At 37.7% G+C, this 22,277-nt stretch overlaps 1 protein-coding gene across 1 annotated transcript in view; it reads left to right on the forward strand.

The window, feature by feature from the left end:
• The first annotated feature begins 266 nt into the window (after nt 1-266).
• Nucleotides 267-22,277, forward strand: part of NXPH1 (neurexophilin 1) — a 42,871-nt gene continuing 20,860 nt past the window's right edge. The window contains exon 1 of the mRNA XM_064290409.1: nt 267-418. Within this exon, the coding sequence (XP_064146479.1) occupies nt 267-418 (152 nt within the window). The remainder of the gene's footprint in view (nt 419-22,277) is intronic.

Consider the following 22,277-nt stretch of genomic DNA (forward strand, 5'->3'; position numbering starts at 1 on the left):
GTATAGGTACTGGGGGTGGATTACCCAATAGGCAAGGTAAGCACGTGCTTAGGGCATTAACCAAACAGGGCAGACAGGACACAAGAAAAAACGAGCACCATAGTGGAAGGGAACTGACAGGACACTAAATGAAATTGACGTCATTTTATAAATTTCGTATACGATACCAATGTTTTCCTTTTCACTTCTGACCGATTGGGTATATAACCTCACATTCAGTTCTCGTCGACCACGTAAGAATGTGCACTACAATCATATGACTCATGATGGATCTGGTCCTGTGCAAAGTGAACCAAATGCATCGTCAGATTGAGCATACCCTTGTATTTGTGTCATGCTCTTTGCAATCGCTCTTGCCCATGTTGAGTATCGGCAGTAGTCCAATGACCTGTGAAGACTCGGCATCAAAGGACAGAAGGTGAGTGTGCAAGTTATTATTACTTCAAGATGAAAGACACTTGTGGAGATCTGCAAAGGGCCGATCAATAAACACCCTGCAACTAACGATTAAAATTATTTCTGACTGCCTTGTAAGTACTATTTCTTTTGCCTGTCTCAGACCTAAAGAGCAAAATTGCATGCTCCAAATCATTTTTTTTACTCACTAATTTTCAAACATAAATTTTTGTGTTAACATCCAAATTCAAATGTAAATTTTATTTTATAAATTTTACTTGTTTTACAAATTTTATTTTCAATTACTCAAGTGAATTTGCTACAGTAGAACGAAATTTAAAAAGTGATGTGGTGTTATATTCAGGTAAAATGAAACAGCAATAACTAATCGGAACACAAAAATGAAAGCTCACAGAAGATAAAAAGAAAAAGATTTGTGAATCTGTAAAGACAATTCCAAAATTAACTTCCTTTTTAAAACGTAATGAATCAGAAGAGACTTCTTCCTTTTAACACTGGAGTTTAAAGAGTGCAAATTGTTGTACCAGTACCACTAGTGCCGAAATTACCAATAGCAATACCAATATAACAGAATTTGTTCCAAATTCTGCACCATCCCTTGCTATAGTAAAAAAAAAAAAAAAGTTAATAATGGTGTAGAAAGTGAAGCTATTTTAGAATCCACAGGCCCCATAAATAGCAGAAATTCAGATTCTGCTTTGTGGAATAATTTTTCTTCTAGTGATATAAATTATTGACCCAAAGAGGGCCAAGTGATTATCAACATCACAGTGGACCACTTGAAAATTTGTGTTGAAAATTTCTGAATGGTAAACAAACTAGGTTCCGTAGCCAGAATATTATTTCTATGGTGCAAAGCTAATGGTGAAAATTATAAGAGGGACTGGCTACTGTATCCTGTATCCGTTGGCTCTGTATATTGTTTTGTTTGCAAACTTCAGTCCTAAATCGTTTAACTCTCGATGTGGTACTGGTGGATACAGTGATTGGCCCAACTTGAATATAATTGATAGACATGGAAATGGTTCAATTCACTGAGATAGTATATTGTCATATTTAAACTGAAGGCCTAGTTTTGGCTTAATTCATGAACTGGAAACACAAATTAATGAAAAATGTCAGTATTAGAAAGCCATTTTGCAACACATTGTTGCTCTGATTGTAACAATCGCTGAACATGAACTATCTTTTCGAGGGTGAAATGAAGTGTTTGTGTCCCCACAAAATGGAAATTTTGGGAGTTTAGTTGAACTTATTGCTCAGTTTGATTATTTTTAGCAGGTCACATCTCAAAGTATGGTAACAAGAAAGGGAAACCCATCATATATGTCTAAATAAATAAATAAACCTAATTAGTGATTCAGTTTGATCAAGTATTTTCAGTGAAATAAGTAGAGCTCAACATTTCAGTTTGTCTATAGATTCCACTCCTGATCTTTTTTTCTCGTACAGATCAACTGAGTATTGTTTTAAGATACTGGTCTCTAACAGATGGAAAACCTTTGGAGAAGTTTATCACCTTTACTAGCTTAAAAAGTCATAAAATTTTTTTTTTTTTTTTTTACCAATGACTAAATCTCAGATTAAGTACTTCACTGTTCATGTGAAGTTTGCAGAGGCCAATCTTATGACAATGCTGTCAATATGTCAGGGCATTATAAAGGCATGTAACAGAAAATTTTAGGATATAATGAATATGTCATCTTGATACCGTGCACGTGCATGAGGTCAATCTTGTAAGAAGTAGTGCAGTAGAATGCTGTCCGGAAGCAGCTGATTTCTTTTCTCCTGTTTAGTTACTCTACACATTTTTTGCCACCTCTACTCGCTGATGGGCAGTTCTTAAAACATATTTAGGTGAAGATCGAGTGTTAATTGTCTTTCTAATACACGTTGGGAAGTGCATGCTGTAGCAACTAGAGCAATCCTGAAATCATACACTTCAGATTCTAGATGCTTTGGAAAATACTGCTGAAGACCAGACAAAAAAAAGGAGATATCGAAAGAGAAGCTGAAAACATCACGAACAAAATGCAAACACAGAGTATGTATTTTTTTGTTGGTTATGTGGAATGATATATTATAGCATATTCATCAGCTGAGTCAAGCTCTCCAAGATTCAGCAGTAAATTTAAAGAATTGCACAGACCTCTATGAGCCATTGACAGAATATTTACATAATCTAAGAGAAAATTTTGAAAACACAGAACAAATACTGCCAAATACTGATTATCAAGCCAGTCACTGTTGCAGAAGTATTAGCAAGAAACAAGTAAATGACGGAAGTGCTCCAGAAGTATCGAGTGCCAGAGATCAATTTCGCATAATCACATATTGCACCATCATTGATACATTTGAATCTTGCACGAAAAAAAGAAGGGTGAAAATGTTTGAAGTTCTTTCAAATAGATTTTCCTTCTTAAACAATGTGGCTATACCTGATGAAGAAGTCATGAAGGCATTCAAGAAGTTAGTTTAGGCTTATCCCGATAACTTAAATGCAAAACTTTACGGAGAAGTGGAGCAATTTCATTCTTACATGAGAACTAAGTTTACGGATTCTGGAAAGATAAATTTTACTCATGCAGACTTGTATGATTCCATCATAGAATATAAAATACAATGCGTATTTCTCAATGTTGAAATTTCTTTATATGTATTCCTAGTTTTAATGATCACAAAGCAAGTGTCAAAATTGAAGTGTGAGCTGTTTAAAGCAAAACTGGTGGAAGTCAATTTTTTGTTGTGGGAGATCGACAGAATTTTACATTGATTTTTAAAACAACTAAGTTCACTGACTCATATTCTTTGTGGTAGAATATGTGGAATATTCTTTTTGTAGAAAATGTGGTATATAGTAAAAATCTTAGTATCCCACATCTGCTAAAAATTTTATAATCCAGTTAACCTCATTCTGCTAAAATGGTATATGCCACTTTTGTGTTCAATCACTAATATTATAGCCACATTTAAAAAGAAGTTAAGACACACACACACACACATACCCATATATTCACATCAGCATAGATTACTCACATATTCTGTTTGAATGGGTGAGTAAGCAGAGGAGGGGCACCACAGATTATCACCTCTTACGGCCCTCACATACCTTGATCCAACCCTGATAGATACAAGCATCTGATTTCAGCATGTTTTCTAGAGTAATAGTGTTCATCATTTATGTATTTTGAGGCAATATTTTTATATTGATTTGTGTTTAGGTTACAATATCTATGAATTTTATTTCATGGTAGTAAACTATTATTATATGAAGGTGGCCATGAGTCTGGTAAATTGAGAACCACTGATTTAAGTAGTGATGAATAAAGCATGTTTAGTTTCTGTTGATGACTGATGTCAAGCAAGAAGGTATTAGACCTGGCAGTTTCTTAAAGTAATTTGCCCAAGGACGCAGGGCTAATCAGTTAAAGAGGTTGGTTTTGAATGCAACTCAGATTGTTTCCAAAGCCCATATTCATTACATCATGTCAATCAGTGTAAAGATGTATTTTCAGAAATTTATGCATTTTAACAGAGTATTTAACCCTGGTGGCGTAGTGGTTAAACGCTACAGCTGCTAACCAAAGGGTTGGCAGTTTGAATCCACAAGGTGCTCCTTGGAAACTCTATGGGGCAGTTCTACTCTGTCCTATGGGGTGACTATGAGTTGGAATCGACACGACAGCACTGGGTTTTTTTTGTTGTTGTTGTTTTATCTTGCTTGAATTCTTGGCCCAGTGGAAGTATTTTTAAAGTGGCGGCTCTACTGGTAATAAAAGAGTGTTATCCAGACAAACTTAATGATAAAAATAATCAAATTTAGAGGGTGAGAACAGATCATTGTTTGGTCCATTATATGTAAAAGGAGCCCTGGTGGCACGCTTGGCTGCTAATCGGAAGATTGGCAGTTCCAACCCTCCCAGTGGCTCTGCAAGAGAAAAGACTTGGCAATCTGCTATTGCAAGAATTTCAGCCTAGGAAACCCTATGGGGCAGTTCTGCTGTGTACTATAGGGTTGCTATGAGTCAAAATTGACTCAACAGCACATAATAATATTATATGAAGAATAAATTCTAATTATGAGTTTTAAAAAATAGAGTTGTTGGGATGTCTTGTAGAAAAGGCTAGGCTTCATCATGGTTTCTAATTTAAACTTGAAAACGTGTTTCCAGTTGTTGGTTTCTAATTATCCTTCTCCCATCATAAGCTTCCCTCATATCTAGTTTGGTAAATGCTTTATGACTGTTACAAATAGAAAAAAAATACATAGATTTTTTACTTTAAAATTAGTAATTGCTTACTAGAAAAGCTGCTCAGTTTTTGTCTCTGATTTTTCCTTTGTAGACATTCAACCAGTGAAATGTTCTTTTTAGTGTCAATGTTTTATCGTATCAAGTAGCAATGATATTATTATTCTGTAGAAAAACAGCAGAGAAGGAATTAACTTGGCAGTAATTCTCATGAAAAAACAATTTTGGACAGATATGACAGTTTTGTGAGCCATAGTTATAGTGACTATGTCCAAAGCATTTTAATTTTTAACATTGTAAGAATTTACAACAGTTAAGAAAAGTAGTTGTCAGGGAATATACCAATGATATTTTATTACAATATTTGATAGGATTTTAGATGATCGGTGAAATAGAAGTCAAAGTACCAAACCTGTCTCTTTCTGTTTGGACCACTTTGCACTGGATGTTGGCATGGTTTTGAAAGATTGATTTTAGCATTTCACTCTGATTATAAGGCAATGAACAGCTTGGACCCACAACATCATAAGAGATTTCTTAATCTTCATGTTGCACCTTGCTCTTCATGGTGATTTGTGTCTGACTTTGTCATATGGATAGAAAAGAAAGATCCACTTACTGCATTGAAGATATAAAAGAAATTAATTACACTGCCTGTGGTTACTATCTCCACAGAATCAAATTACTTGGTTTAGGAAATATTTCATCTGTTAAAAATCCAGTGTGGACCAGAGATAGTGTTCCTAGACCAGATAAATGGGGAAACCTGAAGATAAACTTGCTTTTCATTACTCTGCCTCTGGAAGGCAAGGCAGCACATAGTCAAAAAGCTCTCCAGTGAGATACCTGAGAAAGTGTCATCATTTCTCTTCCAAATTGAATTGTAAACTATTCCTACTTAGTATCGTCTATGAGTATGTGAGTAGTTTGAATGTTATTTAACAAGTGTAACGTTGTGGAGTAGTGTTACATATTGCCTAAGAATAAGGTTTCTATTACTTCTATTTATCTTTTACATCGGCATTTGACAGGTAACAAATGAAATTCCTTTCCTAAAATTAAATCAGGCTTTATTTCTGTCTTTCACCCATAAAAGATGAAACATTATTTGCTTCTTGGACAGTTCCTGTGCTCTGTCATCTCTCATTACTTATATAAGTTCTGTCATAAATGCTTTACCTCTTTGGCCTTGGCTTCTAACTGCCTAGTATAGAGATAAGAGTCTGAATTTAATAATATAAAAACCTCAAATATTGCTTTATCTTCAATTAAAAAGTAGTTTAAAATCAGCATTAAGGTACAACATCATCTTTCATTTCTGGATTGTATTTGTCTTGTCTCATAGTTTTGGTTCTTTATGACCATGAAGAATAGCGTTTTGAAAGCATTTGGGACAGCTGTCTTTACTGAGGTCCTGACCTGTATACCTGCCTTCTGGACATTCTCACCTGAATGTCCCACAGTGCCTTAAACTTACCTTAGAAAACCTGAACCCTGTTCCTTCTCATGTTTTCTCTATTGCACAGGTCGGCGAATTACTGCCTGTGGGCCAGATCTGGCTATCACCTACTTTTGAGGTTTTTAGATGGCTGAAAAAAAACAAAAATGAGAACAAGAATATTTTGTGACATGTGAAAGTTATATGAAATTCAAATTTCAGTGTCTGTTAATAGTATTTTATTGGAACACCATCACACTTATTTGTTTACATGTTGTCTATGGCTTTTTTGATGCTACGATGACAGAGCTGAGTAATTGTGATGTTGACCCTATGGTCCACAAAGCCTAAAAATAGCTTATATGATGTGGGCCTTTACAGAAAAAGTTTCCTGAGCCCTGCTCGCTACTATATTAATTCCTTTTTTTTTCCTTGTTCTTATTCTACCTCTGCCAATTCTTAATCTCCCCATCTCAAAACCCCTAAATTATCTTTCAACCTTCCCTTTTATTTGTATATATATCCTATTCACTGAATATAAGATTCTTCTTTATTCTCACTTCCATAACTTTAGCACTTAGGTCCTAATTATGTCTTATCTGGACCAAGGAAATAGTTCTCCTCGGCTCTGGTTTCTCTCTAATAAGATTTGAATTCTGTATTACTATCAGAACTATCATGCTAAAATTAATAAATCAGATCATTTCACTTCCCTACTACAGATGTCATTGGGACACTGCTTCTCATAGAATCAAGTCCAAATGCCTTAGTGTTGAAACAAATCCCTTCATTCATTGGCCCTGACTTTTTCTCCAGTTTCATCTCTATTCCCACTCACTGCATCCTAAATTCCAGCAACACAGAACTTCTTATTGTCTCCCTAATATGTTGGTGCCTTTCATGACTTTCTGCCTTTTCAGTGCAGCTGCCTTTTTCTAACTGCCCTTTGACCACTTTCTAAATAGCAAAATTGATTTTAAGTTTTTGAGAATCAGCTTAAATGTCACATTTGGGAATCCTTTCCTACAGCCTTCAGGTAAAGTTAGTTGTTCTCCCACTGCATTTTTGCACTTGTATATGTTGTAATCATCTATGTAGTTATCTGAGCTCTTCCCCCTTTTCCTATCTTTAGAACCTAAGTTTTGTCAAAAAGAAGATGATAAACATTTGCTGGCAGAATGAATGAGTGCTCACGTACTTTTAGAGAGGTTGTGTAGTTTAATTCAGCAAAGCTAAAATTCTAAATAATAATAAGTCCATTCATTCTAGATGTTTTGCAGTGAACCTCTGAATCTTTGTGGTAGCTTACCCAAAAGTCTCTGATAGGCATCTCTAGGAGCAATAGTCTTCAGTATTTAGTTTTGTGGTTCCCTAACTTACAAAGATATTGAGTCAAATATCTCTATTTTTGTGTTAACTATCTCCTTCCCAAATATTCATAATGTTGATTAAAAAAACAAACCAGTCCTCTCTAGTACCAATTTTCTTTAGTTTTGACCATTTTTTTTTTTATATATTTTAAATCAGTTTTCTCTACTGCCATTTGGTTCCTCAGAGATTAAACTAGCAAGAGGAACATGTCATAAGTAAATAGTATGTGGCTTTATTTCAGTTATTCAAATTGGCATTCATTTGGGAAATTAGCTAAGCTCCTGATATCCCATCTTTCCCTGACTACTGTCCTTGGATTCACATTACTGCTTGTTAGCATCTTCATATGCTATCTCCTGAAAAATGGTTGAATTCTTTGGATGCTTCCTGTGTCATTCAAGATTTTGCCTAGAATCCTTCAGTATCGCAACTTGAGGCTTGAATTTTTTTTTTTTCCAGTTCTTTCAGCTTGAGAAATGCTGAGAATGTTCTTCCCTTTTTGTTTTCTAACTCCAGGTTTTTGCACATTTCATTATAATATTTTACTTTATCTTCTCGAGCCGCCCTTTGAAATCTTCCGTTCAACTCTTTAACTTCATCATTTCTCATTCACTTTAGCTGCTGTATGTTCAAGAACAAGTTTCAGAATCTCTTCTGACATACGTTTTGGATTTTTCTTTCTTTCCTGTCCTTTTAATTCCTTTTTGCTTTCTTCATGTGTGATGTCCTTTATGTCATCCCACCACTGATCTGGTCTTCAGTCATTAGTCAGATCTTCTTGAGATGATCTCTAAATTCAGGTGAGATACACTCAAGACTGAAGAAGAATTGATGCCTTTGAATTATGGTGTTGGTGAAGAATATTATATATACCATGGACTGCCAGAAGAATGAACAAATCTGTCTTGGAAGAAGTACAACCAGAATGCTCCTTGGAAGTGAGGACGACAAGTCTTTGTCTCACGGACTTTGGATGTATTATCAGGAGGGACCAGTCCCTGGAGAAGAACATCATGCTTGGTAAAGTGGAGGGTTAGTGAAAGAGAAGACCTTCAGTGAGATGGATTGACATGGTGGCTGCAACAATAGGCTCAAGCATAGCAACAGTTGTGAGGATGGCGCAGGACCAGGCAGTATTTAGTTCTGTTGTACATAGTGTCGCTATGAGTTGGAACTGACATGACAGCACCTAACAAAAACAGCATCTTCGTAGGAGGCTAGACATTGGGCTTATTAAGATATTTTCTGTGTGCCTGGTAGAGACTACTTGTATAGGAAAGAATATAAAATCATCTAAAAGAAGATCTTAAGTTTATGAGTTTCATTCATCTATTATTTTTCTTGCTCCATTTAGTATGGATAATAACAGTGGAACAAGCTTATGATTGCATAGTACTCTATACTTATTCAAAGTGCTTTCACCTACATTAGGCCTCCTGTGAGGAACGCATGGGTGGTATTGTTATAGTAATTTTTTACAAGTGAAACTGATGCTCAGAAAAGTGAAATTACCTCCTGAATTCTTACAGCTAGTTAGAGATGTGGCTGAGACTAAAACCTATTCCTGACCCTGTATAATTTTTTCTATGATTGTGTTTTCTTCACATCTATGTACTGGTTATCAAGCTGTTTATTGTCTGTTGGCTTTAAAGCCGCCCTTCCTTACTCTGATTAGTGATGCTGGGCTGGGACACTGCAAACTCCCATTCTCCTTTATTTGCTGGCTTCCTGTTAAGAAGGCACTAACGATAGGGGGCACTTGAGGGAGACTGGATGTTAGGAGGGAAGAAGAAGAAATTTTACCCTAGTCTTTCTGCTTGGTGGTCGACGGCACTGGGCTGGGTTTTGTTGGTATATCACTTCCAACAGCCTTTCATCCTGGTAACAAAAGTTGGCTTCGGCCTTCAGCTTTTTTTGGCTTTCCCAGAACTAGCCTCATTGTACCTACTCAGAGATACCAGCACCAGCAGGTAGTGCCTCTCCTCAGAGGTCTGAGTCCAGTCCCACCTATGAGCTTCTAGGTTCTCATACCCCAACCTGTCCCCGTTGCTCATTTATTTAGCTTTAGAGGTGATAGCTTCTCTCTATAATTATCTTTGTGTTATCTTACTGTTCCTTTTGTGCTTTTTTGGTCCTCTGATACCCATGAAACCAATTCCCCATGTTATATGCTATCTCTTCAAATACTTTGATTTTGGTTTTTCTGAAAAGACCCTATCTAACAGCTAACTTGGTACCAGGAGTGGGCCCAGGAAACACATCCTCGAAGATTGTATTCTGGGATTGGTTTGGCTATGTATTTGCCTTGTTGTTATTATTGTTCTTAGGTGCCATTGAGTCAGTTCGTGTATTTGCCTTAAAAGTAGTGGTTTCTTCCTTGCCTACTGATACGCAGTAGGATCGAAATTAATCAAATTATTACCTGTGGTTGATTGAGGTGAAGTGTTTACTGAAGCAAGGTCTTGGGGAATCAAAAGGCTGCTACCATTGCCTTTTATGATAAAGACAATGACTACAAGGACCATGGGGTAGGGTGGCTTTTTATGACTGCACTGGGGAGCATAAAGGAAGAAAAAAATCATGAATTTAACTTAAGCTCTTATTTCAAGTCACTGTCAGAAAACCAGAGAGCTTTTGTGGCATCCCTACCATTCTCATTTCTTATTGCTTCAATTATAGTCTCATTAAAAATAAACATAAAATTACACTAGTCTTCCCTTGCTTGATGTTCTTGTAATTACTTCACCTGGGCACATGCTATGTAAAGCGATGCCCATTCTCTCCAAGATCCATCTTAAATACCTTCTATTGTCTCTAGATCCACAACTAGGGTCAGACCTCAGAATACTCCAAAGGAACAAGTACAAAGTATGACCCAGGATGAGATAGCTTATATTCTAGAATGATTGTAAGATTTTACTAATTTATATTGAATGGTTCTGCAGAATTTTAGACTAAGAAGGGAAATGTACAACTGGATAAGGGTGAATTTTTGAAACAGTGAAGTTCGTAGAAATTCTTGATTTAATGTTTTGATTTGTGCACTTGGAAGTGATTCCAAAGATTTACTTGGTTATTTGATTAATGCTTTGACTCAATGGTGGCCTATAAACACCAAGGTTGACATTCCAGAACTTATGTGATATAATACTGAGGAAAGAATCAAAGGTATATGGCGATAGGAGTTTTAGAGTAGATTTATCCTGTGGGATAAATCCCCCCATCACTACTACCACACATACACACTGTATTCCCAGAGAGGGTCCAAAGGACATTAATTTAATCACTGAGAAATATATTAACAAGTAGAACACCATTGTCGTGGTTGTCTTTTATAGGCCAGTGATAATAGTGGGAGATACTGCCATTGAGGTGCGCTGTCTGGATTCACTGAGGATGTTGTAATTCTGGGGAGCAAGATCCAAGTAGGAGTGCTTAACTTTAGAGTTAAGGTGAGAGCAATTCCTGTAGAAAGCCAAAAAACCCCCGTTGCCATTGAGTCAATTCTGACTCATAGTGACCCCATAGGGTTTTCGAGGCTGTAAAGCTCTGTGGAAGCAGACTGCCACATCTTTCTACCAGGGAGCTGCTGGTGGTTTTGAACCACTGGCCTTTCTGTTAGCAGCCTGTAGGGAGCAAAACCAAAAACCAAACCTGTTGCTAGTTGAGTTGAGTCCAACTCACAGTGATCCTACAGGACAGATTAGAACTGTCCCATAGGGTTTCCAAGGAGCAGCTGGAGAATTCAAACTGCTGACCTCTTGGTTAGCCATCTCTCTTAACCACCACTCCACCAGGGGTCCCTCAAGAGGGCAAAAAAAACAAACAAAAAAACCCAAATAAACACTTTGCCATCAAGTTAATTCCAACTCATAGCAACCCTATAGAGCAGCAGGGATAAATTGGTAAAGAGCTTTACCGATCTGAGTGGATTTTTTGTTTGTAGGTAGTTACCATGGTATTCATAGGAGCAAAGGAGATGGTCAGTGTAATAAAACATTACTTAATTTGTAAAAAGACAAAACACTAAGTATGGTGGTAGTCATAAACTTGAGTCACCACAATGGAGAGTCATGGCCTTTCACCAAGTTTCCAGGGTAAGCCAGTTCACAGAGCCCCTTCATTGAATGGGAGGTCAAACCCTCCTCCTGCCACACTGCCACAAGTATGTTGTTTATCTTCCCCTATGCACCCCCCAGAGGAACCTGTGGCTACTTACTGGGTGACCATGCACTAGTGGGGGAAACCCTAGTGGCATAGTGGTTAAGTGTTACGGCTGCTAACCAAAGGGTTGGCAGCTCGAATCCGCCAGGCACTCCTTGGAAACTCTATAGGGCAGTTCTACTCTGTCCTGTAGGGTCACTATGAGTCAGAATTGACTCAACGGCACAGGGTTTGTTTTGTGTTTGTATGCACTAGTGAGAGAGAAATACCCAGATCTTTGACGGATTGTTAAATATTGTGTCAAAATTCATGCTAATTCATGGGGACCCCAAATGACACTGTAAACCACCAGCCAGAGTGGGGGATTCAGTGGTCAGGTGACACAGGGCTGGGATTAGGGTGAGGCAAGCCAGGCACTTAGGGCACAAAATTTAAGGATGCACTCACTCTCAGGATTATGCAAGTGTTGACCTTGTCTGAAGTCTCAGTCCTGAGACGACAAACAGAGTTTTGGACAAAGATTATCTCCTGAGTGGATCCATGAACCCACATTGTGATGGATACCCCAGATCTGTATGTATAGTTGGAATACACTTAGATGGCAACTGTCAAATTCCACACATTGGATCCTAACTCCTTAAGTGAGGAGTATTCCGGCAAAAAGGGCCATGTGTAAATTTCTCAGAATTTCATTCCTTGAGGGGATGGTTAACCCAAAGCAATACTGCAGCCCTAGAGAAATTGCTTATTAGCGCTACCATCAAAGACTTGAAATATACAAGGATGGTGATTTCTGTTACTTCCCCATTTAATTCACTTATCTAGCCTTTGAAAAGATAATTTATTTTTGAGAATGACTGTGGATTATCTTAAACATATTCAGATGGTGATTCCAATTGCAGCTGTAGTTCCAGATGTGGTGTCTTTATTGAAACAAATCAACACAGCTCCTTGGACCTGATGCACAGCTATTGATCTGGAAAGTGCTTTTGTCTCTATGAGAATTTGTAAGGATTACCTGAAGCAGTGTGCTTTCACCTAATAAGATCAACAGTGCATCTTCATAGACTTGCCTTTGGGCTATGTCAACACTCCTGTTCTCTGCTTTAATTTAGTCTTCAGAGATCTTGGTGGCACAAAGCGTGGTTGGGTTTTATTTGGATTTGTGGAGCAGCATATGCCATGTTTTGGTTTTCTGCTTCAATCCATTCACTGAGTAACTTATAAGGCTTCACAGATCAAGAAAAGCCCTGCAGATAGGAATATTGCAGTCCAAGCTGCTCTGGAAATTGAGCCTAATGATTTGATGTGTATGGAAAATAGATATGTGGGTGGAATTTCTTTTGAACCCCCATAGAAGGATCATGCTTTCATCTCTAGCCTTTTGGAACACAGCTATTTCCAATTCTGCAAATAACTAGTCTCTTTTTTTCAGAAAGAGCTTTTGGAAAGCTATTAGGCCTCAGTAGAGGTGGAATGCTTGAACATGAGATATCAAGTAACTATTCAACTTTAGCTGCCATCATGAATTGCATCTTCAGTTGGGCATATGCAGCAGCACTTATTATTAATGGAAAAATATATACATTACCAGGCTTAAGTCCAAAAAGCACAGCAGTTGTTTCATACTTCTATTATATTTATTCCTACTATGTCATCTCCACTCCCGCAGTACATAATTAAGGCCACATGGGAAATTCCTTAGGACCAGTTGAGTGCTGAAGAGGATAACTTGATTCCGATATGTGCAAAATTACCTTGGAATGTTTGGAATATGAAGATGTTTGTGTTCTATGTGAATGTTTAACAAAGAGCATCTACCATAAAGCCACTCTCATGCTTGCTCAATAGCAGCAGGAATATTGTATATGGGCTTGTCCACATGGATGTACCCTTACAAGGAATGGTCTGGTTGCTGTCAGTCCTGAATAAGTAAACTGACAACAGCAAAGACCAATACTGTATCATCCATATGGCCCCATTCCAAGTTGGAGAGAGGGGAGCTTCATTTGGGGGCAGGTTGACTATATTAGACCCCTTTAATTATCTAAAAAGAAGTATTAATAAGTTGTAATGATTAATAACTATATTAAGTAGACTCTTACTATTTAGGTTAGAAGCCTGCATGTTCCTTGATTTTCATCTCTCTCTCACTCTCTCTCTAGCATTTCACACCTTTCTTTCTCCATATTCCATATATTTACAAGGGACTTATCTGTCATTCCTCAACACATCGTGCTTTCCTACACTCTTGTGTTTCTGGCAGACCTAGCTCCTGTAGTCTAGCTAGCTAAAGTATGTCCAACATTTAAGACTCATTTCGAACATTGCCTCCTTTAATTTCTGACTACACTTCATAAGCATCTATAGCATAATACTCCTCAGGCTGTGTTATAAGGCTTAAATGCATGTCTAACCTTACTAAACTGTGTGTGCCGTGAAAGGATGGCACTGTTATCCATTATTGCATCCTCTCCTTTTGCTCTCAAGTCAATGACTATCACGTTGTTGGTTCTCAATATATGTTCAGTAAGTGAATGGACTAGGCTCCCCTTTCCATTTTTCTTATATTTATCACTAGGTTGATTAACAGTAATGTTGAGTTCTATTGATTAATTTGACTAATGATAGTATTACAGGCAAAATGAGGAGAACAGTGTGACACATGAGGGATGAGCATTGATCTTATAGTCAAAAGTTTAACTCTGAAATGCGTTAAGTATGTGACATTGAGAAAGTCACTTAACCTCCCTGAACCTCAATTTCTTCTTTTCTGAAAAGAGACCTCTTTCAACCTTGCAATTTTACTGTTCCACGACTTACTTAAAAAAAAAAATATCTTACAGAAACAATTAGCTGTTAAAATTTTCCTTTCTTATTCTTTGTTTTCACATGGTTTAGAGTAATTGCTTCAATATTGTAGATGAAAGCTTTTTTTCTTTTGAAAATGATCAATGCTTGAAACATAGCTTGCATAAAAAGCATAAATGTTTAAATAATTTAATACACATGCATATATCATATGCAAATTTAAAATTAGATTAATTTGTAACTGAAAATATTTATAACATGCTATTACAATTTGGCCTACATTTTGAATCACTATAGTGACAAAGAACCAAATCATAGTCTATAAAGAACTCTTTGCTTCTTTCTTCACTCACAAAAATCACCAGAAATGAGGGACTCGAAGTCTATTAGCTCATTCATTCCACAGACATGTAGGGAGATTGCTTAAAAATACGTTATTCACCTTTTGCTTGTCCAGATGTTTTAAATTTTATCCTTGGGCCAGGTAGACACTAAGAGATCTATGTGCCTGGAATATATGTTTTTCTACTCCCACCTCATAGAATAACTTTTACAGAACTGCATTTACTGTATTTTGTTATGCCATCAGCATGTCATGAAAAATGCTATAGAAAACAACATTAACTCTATTATTGATGGACTGTTAGCCAGAACATCGTGATATTCTCTATATTCTGTACTCAACATGTTGCCTATGGACTAACAGTATCAACATTACCTAGGAGCTTATTAGAAACTAAGAATCACAGGCCCCCTGCATCCCTACTGAGTCAGAATCTATGTTTATCCCAGATTCCCACGTGATCCGTAGGTACATTAAAGTGTGTGAAACACTGGTCAATTTCACCCAATTATGTCCTTTTAATTAGATTTCTCTCTATACTCATAAACAAGGGGGAGAAAACTGTGCTTCCCTTAAACAAGTAATTTTTATTGTGCTGCTATTAGGTGCCATGGAGTCATGGCGACCCCATGCACAACAGAACAAAATGCTGCCAGGTCTTGTGCCATCCCCGTGATTGTGGTTTGGATCTTTGTGATCCGTAGGATTTTCACTGGCTGATTTTCAGAAGGAGATTTCCAGGCCTTTCTTCCTATTCCGTCTAAGTCTGGAAGCTTCACAGAAACCTGTTCATCATCGTAGCAACATGCAAGCCGCCACCGACAGACAGGTGGTGGGCCCACCTGAAGTGCATTGGCTGGGAATGGAAGGAACCCAGGTCTCTCACATGGAAGGCAAGAATTTTACCACTGAACCAGTGATGCCCTCAGATATTTTTTGTTTATTTCTGTTGTAGTTGTTTTTAATTTTTTGTACACCATGAATTTGGAAGTTGATCTTGTTTATCTCTCTGCTTTGGTCGCATTTTGTGGCCCACTTACATATGAGTACAATATGGCAGGCCTTTTTGAAAGTACTTTTCTTATCTTTTTGTTCATTCGTTGTGTGTCATCTACATTTTTCCTTTGCCCCAAACTCTGGGGTTTTTTTTTTTTTTTTATGCTCTGTAATGTATATTATTTAGATACCTCAAATCTTTTGTGGAATGAGGTGAAGTTTAAAGAAAGAGAACCAAAGTAAGCAACTTAAATATTTCTAGGATTTGTTGCATAATTTGAGCATTGCTAACTTAGACTATCTTTAACACCTACCTTCTGTAGTAGCATCATAATTAATGTTCAGTACGGAGATCTTGAGGTCCTCTGGGGGTTACAGTTATCAGAGAAGTATTAATTATACTCAGCACACTATACTGTACTTACTGAGCCAGAAACATGGACTAACGCGTTTCATAAAGATTTTAAACAAGAGTGGAAAACCCAAGAGATTTCAGACTAAATCAGAACATTCACTTCAATTAAAACATCCCATTTCATGAGATCACTGGTGAATAGCAATCTTTTAAAGACAAATTATTTTCTCAGGCTTTTTTTTTTTTTTTTAACTGAAGCTGTGGTGGCGCAGTGGTTAAGAGCTTGGCTGCCAACTAAAATGCTGGCAGTTTGAATCCGCCAGCCACTCCTTGGAAACCCTGTGGGGCAGTTCTACTCTGTCCTATAGGGCCACTATGCGCTGGAATTGACTTGACGGCAATGGGTGTTCGGGTATTTTTTTTTTTTTTTAAAGTGGGTACGATACTTTTCTAGGAATTTAGAAATCACTTACATCAAACATTTGCTGATAAAACAAGTAGCAGGTAAATTTGGAGCTCATGTCAGGTCATATATCTTTACCAGCAGGCAGCCAAATAGTTGAACTTACTGCCTTAGGAGGCCGTTGAACCAACTCTGGTGGCTGAATAATTTTATGACCAGTAATAAGGTTCACAAGTTATACATGCTAAGAGAGAAGTAATCAAATCTTATGCTTCAGGGCATAAATTAATCACTGCAGGGGTCAGAAAAGAATCTCCTTTGCCCTATGAACAGAACTGAATAATTAGGCAGTGGCTGTATTGATATTTTTTAAACCTTCTTCTTGAACATCAGTATTGGTTTTCAGAAAAATTCTGAGACTTCCTGGGGGTGTTTGAGCTCTTGATTGGAAGAGGACAGGTGCTGCCAGTTGAGCAGTTTATTCTGGCATACAGACAGGTCGGGCAGCTTCCTGCTACCACACTGCTTAACCTGATTTTCATTAAAAGCTCAAAACGCCTCCTGTTTAAAGTGTCTCCAGGTAGCGGAGGTAAATAGGCCTCTTTGCCTATCTGCAGATCTTGAGGTAGGTTTTCATCTTTTAATCAAATCTCCTTTAAAGAGGTGTGTGGCGGGGTGGTGGTGGGGGAACCCTGGTACTGGTGGCATAGTGGTTAAGTGCTACGTCTGCTAACCAAAAGGTCGGCAGTTCAAATCTACCAGGTGCTCCTTGGAAACTATGGGGCAGTTCTGGTCTGTCTTATAGGGTCGCTATGAGTCGGAGTGGACTTGACGGCAGTGGGTTTTTGGTTTGGTTTGGGGTGGGAAGAGGTGGTTACTAAGGTATGAGGTTCATTCCCTCTCTTCTACAATTCTCATTTTGCGTTGAAAAAAGGTATAGAGGTATATTGTCCTAGAATTGAGGGATTAAACCTTGAGTTCTTTTTTTTGGTAGCACAGGCTCAAGGGGAAGCCTGTTGATCAAATAGCATTAATGACCAAGTGTGGTCAACTTGCACACACATAAATCTTTTCGGGTTTGCCTATGTGGCTATTGAATGGAGCATGTCAGACGCTGTGCTTTGGTGATAATGCCAGGGTACTGTATTCCCTGGGAAATAGATTTTATTTCCTACACGTCCTTCTGCTATACCTCCATATTCAGCAGTTTTAAATTTGGATAAAGAAAAAAAAATCACTTTGAAGACATTCCCAGGAGTGTTTCTAGTAAAAGGAAAATTAAAGAATGAATTATTTCTAAATAATGACTGCATCGAATACTTCTGGAGATGAAAACAAAGACATTTACTGACGTGCCTATTTCTTGGTCTCAGTGCCCTTTCAGATATTAGTATATTTGGTTTGCTTGCCTTTATTTTCACTTTGAAATCAGTCAAATATTATCGTGTGGCTAGTACTGCAATTGTGTGGTTAGTACCCTGATGGTGCAATGGTTAAGCACTCAGCTGCTAACAAAATTTCAACAGTTCTAACCCACCAGCTGCTCCATGGGGTAAAAGACGTGGTGATCTGCTCCCATAAAAATTACAGCCTAGGAAATTCTATGGACAGTTCTGCTCTGGCCTATAGGGTTGCTGTGAGTTGGAATTGACCCGACAGCACACAATGACAACATCACTGCAATAGGTTAGACATATTTACTTATGGTGCAAAATAGTATGATTTTTCGTGAAAGATTTACTGTATTCTTCCTGTGGGCCTAGCACTGAGGCAGGCATGGAAGTTGAAATGAAAGTAGCAATGTAAATCACTGTCTTTACCTTTAAAAGCTCATAATATGGTTAGGAACGTAGGACAAAAATACAGTTAAGACTTATTGCAAGCAGTGTTAGGTTAAGTATCAGAAGAAATGGTGTCAGTGAGGCCCGTTTGTTCAGAAAGAGAAAGATAGGCGTGATCACGCGTGCTTTGTGGTAGGAGGCCACATTGAAACTGGGCCTGAAGACTATGCATGTTTTGTGGGGAGGATATGGGAAGAAAAGCTTCATGTATGGGCAGGGAGTATGTGTGTGTATGTTTGGATATGTGCTGTGTATGTATGTGCACATATATATTGACTTGTACATAGTGGGGGATGGAGATGATTTCAGAATGAACAAAGATTTAAATTCAAGAAGGAGCTAAGAATAGGCTGGGACAGGCTGAAGATGTGAATTAATGGATACTAGGAAACTGTGTTAGAAAAATGTAGAGGAACCTGATCCTAAAGGAACTTGAATGCCATGCTAAGGGATATTCTATAGATTAGGAAACCAATAACTTTTTAGGGTGAGTGATTGACATGTTGAATACTTGTTTTGGGAGGAATATATGGTTGCAGTATGAAAGCTGGACTAGGGGAGTGAGGAACTGGGGTAAGGGAGACTGGTTAGAATACCTTCTAATTATGTGATTATTCATGCTTACAGTTTCTGCCTTTCACTTATGATTCACAATCAGAAATTCTCCTTGGTCATTTTCTTTTTTTCTTCTTTGAAAGGTCAAGGTTATCCTTTGGCTGGATAAAGATAAGAGGCAGGGCCTTATTTACTGGATGTGTGATACTATGCCCATAGCACTGTTATTGCCCATTAGGTGCTGGATTCAAACATCTCTCTGTTTAGGTTAACAGGGAACACAATTACGTGTGTGTTTCTAAATGTTGAACTCAGCAGGCTTAATCTGAGGATCAGTTCTCTCTCTCTCTTTTCAGAAAAATACCCAGTATTTTCATAAGGATGTTTTCCTGAATTCAGTATATGTTAACTATTTCATCTAGATACTAAATCTTTGTGTCAGCAACTATTGTAATTTCACCAGATTTCATTTTTCTACATTTTCATGACACACTAAGACAGCAAAGTAAATCAACTGCTCAGAGAAATGAGCAGTTCAAACTCCTTTGTGAAGTCAGTCAATACTGGTATAGTGTCCACTGAATGCAGAGCTCTTCCCTGTTGTGGTTGGGGAAGATAAAAAAGAATTAGATGAAAAGTCTCTGCCCTTGGTGCAGTGGCAACAGAATGCAGAAAAGAGGAAAGGCACAAATTAAAATTTATTCTAAAACCTAAAGAAAACAACTTGAAATAATACAAGCTCCGAATTGAATAATTACTCTGTACCAGACACTTTCCAAACATTATCTCATTTAATTCTTTTGTCATCCATATGGGTTGTATTATTTGCATCCCTAATTTTGCGGATGATGAATCTGAAGCTCAGGTGTCTTGCTCAGTCACCACTAGTAAATGTCAGAACCAGAATTTGAACTCACGGCTCTCTATCTTTAACGTATAGATAGGAGCCATGAGTCTCCTTTTCAGTTGCTATAACAGTCATGAGCAGTTAAAAATACCAAAGTGATTATTCCTTAATTCCAAACAAAGTGATTTGGGTAAGGAAGGGATGAGTGGACTCATGACTTGGGGACACCAGTGTTGTGAAAAAGAAAGTAGTACAAATCAGGTAAGAGCATTCAGGAGAACTTTCTAGATTAGGAAAATGGCAGACTTGGATTTAGAATGTCTGTAGGCATGGGACTGTAAACAGGAGTAGCCAGTTGAGGTGAAGGATGAAGGAAGATGTGCCCCCAAATTAGAGACATTAGTAGGACTTGAAATCCTGCTTAGTGCTGGACATATATAACATGATTGATATATACATATTGAGATGGTGCCTTGTGGGTACTGAGCACCGATGTGGTGTTCATGTGGCTAAGACAAAGGAGAGGAAAAGCAGACAGGGAGAAGGAGCTAGCATCTGTAGGCACTGCAGAACAACAACAAGACACCTCAATTTATCCTTTAAAGCTTTCTCCGCTCAACTACTAACTGAAAGGTTGACGGTTTGAACCCACCCAGCTACACAATGGAAGACGGACCTGGCAATCTGCTTCTGAAAGGTCACAGCCTTGAAGACCTTATGGAGCCACATCTACTCTGCATACATGGGGTCACCATGAGTTGGAATTGTCTCCATGGCCACTAACAACAACAACACAGTTTAAAGCCATGTGTGTGCCAGGTGAATTTTAGCTTCCTTTTTTTCATACCACACACCCAAAACTTCAGGAAGCCCTTCCATGACATCTCCCTTTCAAGGTGGCCCTTGGTGTACCTTTAATTCATAATTCTTTGGGTAAAAAGTGCTAGGAAAGGGATTTTAGCTAATACAATTTTCCCAAACCCTGGACACTGGAATTTGGATTAATATTTGGATTAATGTATCAAGACTCCCCCTGCCCCCCAAAAGACAAACCAATAGTGGTTCACACTCTCATCAAAAGGTAAGCTTAAAAATGCTTACTTAAAAATTTATAATTAAATTTATAATTTTTAAGTAGATTAGATTTTGATCCAATTAATTGTATCAGATAGCAATAATTCAGAGAATTTCGACCTAGACATTACAAAAGTATAAATATCAAAGATTAAAGAATTTTTGAAAGTATGAAAATTATGTTTCTGTAATTTCTTTCTATTGCTTCTATGCCATTTTCAATTCTTTGACTTTTGGAGTTAATGGATATTACTGAAATGTTTCTGCGTTTCAATAGACTCAACAGCAACTAACAACAACAACTGATGAATGATGAGAGCAAGTAAATAATAAAACAGGGTAGATATTTAGCTACTATGTACCAGGATTAAAATACTTACATAGCAGTGCTAAGTATCCACTGCCCTGAGCCACTGGAGTACATTCCTGCTGCGCTGAGCACCCTGATCTCTTGCCCTTCTACAGGGTCGTTTCTTTACCTCTTCCAGGTCCAGTATCTAAAGGGTTGACTAGCACGTCAGGGAGGCCCCAGAACGCTGCCCTGGGGCTCCAGTGCCCATCCTCATGTTGTACAGTTGTTAAGCATTTTGAATTGCACCCCAGGAAATAACACGCAAAAATTATTGGTAAAATGTGATTAAAAATATAGCCATTTCTTCTCCTACTCAAGTTGTCCTATTTCTCCATCTTTCTGTGTCTCCTTTTCTTCCTTTTGTAGGCTCACAAAGGAGAATAAAATCATGACTTTGGGGATGTTTTGTCCCTTCTCTTGAATTAAGGATGGCTCCAGATGCATTAATTTTCTCTTTTTTGTCCTGCTTTGGGGGAAAAAAGGGGTAATAGAAATGGTTAGTTGGGCACTATATATGCTTATAGGCAAAAAAAGGAGAATTTATTATGTTTGTTTTCCTACTCCAGAATAGTTCTGGCATTGCTGAAACTCTTCAATAAATTGAGTGACTGGTGATCTTCAGTAAGTCAAACTCTGCAACAAGTTTCTCGAGTTCAGCTGGAATGGATAGTGTATGAGATTTTTTTAATGCCTTAGTGATATCTGATCAGACTTCTGAAGCTTTATTGTTGAATTAATCAGAATTGGAATCACTAGTTAGGGGCTGCTATTGCAGTCCTTTTTCTAACTTTTGGATCAGTCACTTAAATATCCAGACTGAAGATGTCTTCACTTTCTGGGCCATAAGGCATTGGGAAGAATGCTGTTGGAATAGCAGTTGTACTTATGCTCCTATCCAAGGGACCCTAGCTCCCTTGTGATGTATATGTAATATGTCACATAGTTTAATAATAGCAAACATCTTGCTTTTTGCAACATTCGTGCTAGCTTAAAATGGCTTTGAGAGTAATTGGGTTCTAGATTTCCCTAAATAATATTAACACATAAATTAAAAGATTGT

Source organism: Loxodonta africana, chromosome 8 (genome assembly GCF_030014295.1).
Source record: "Loxodonta africana isolate mLoxAfr1 chromosome 8, mLoxAfr1.hap2, whole genome shotgun sequence".
NCBI lineage: Eukaryota > Metazoa > Chordata > Mammalia > Proboscidea > Elephantidae > Loxodonta > Loxodonta africana.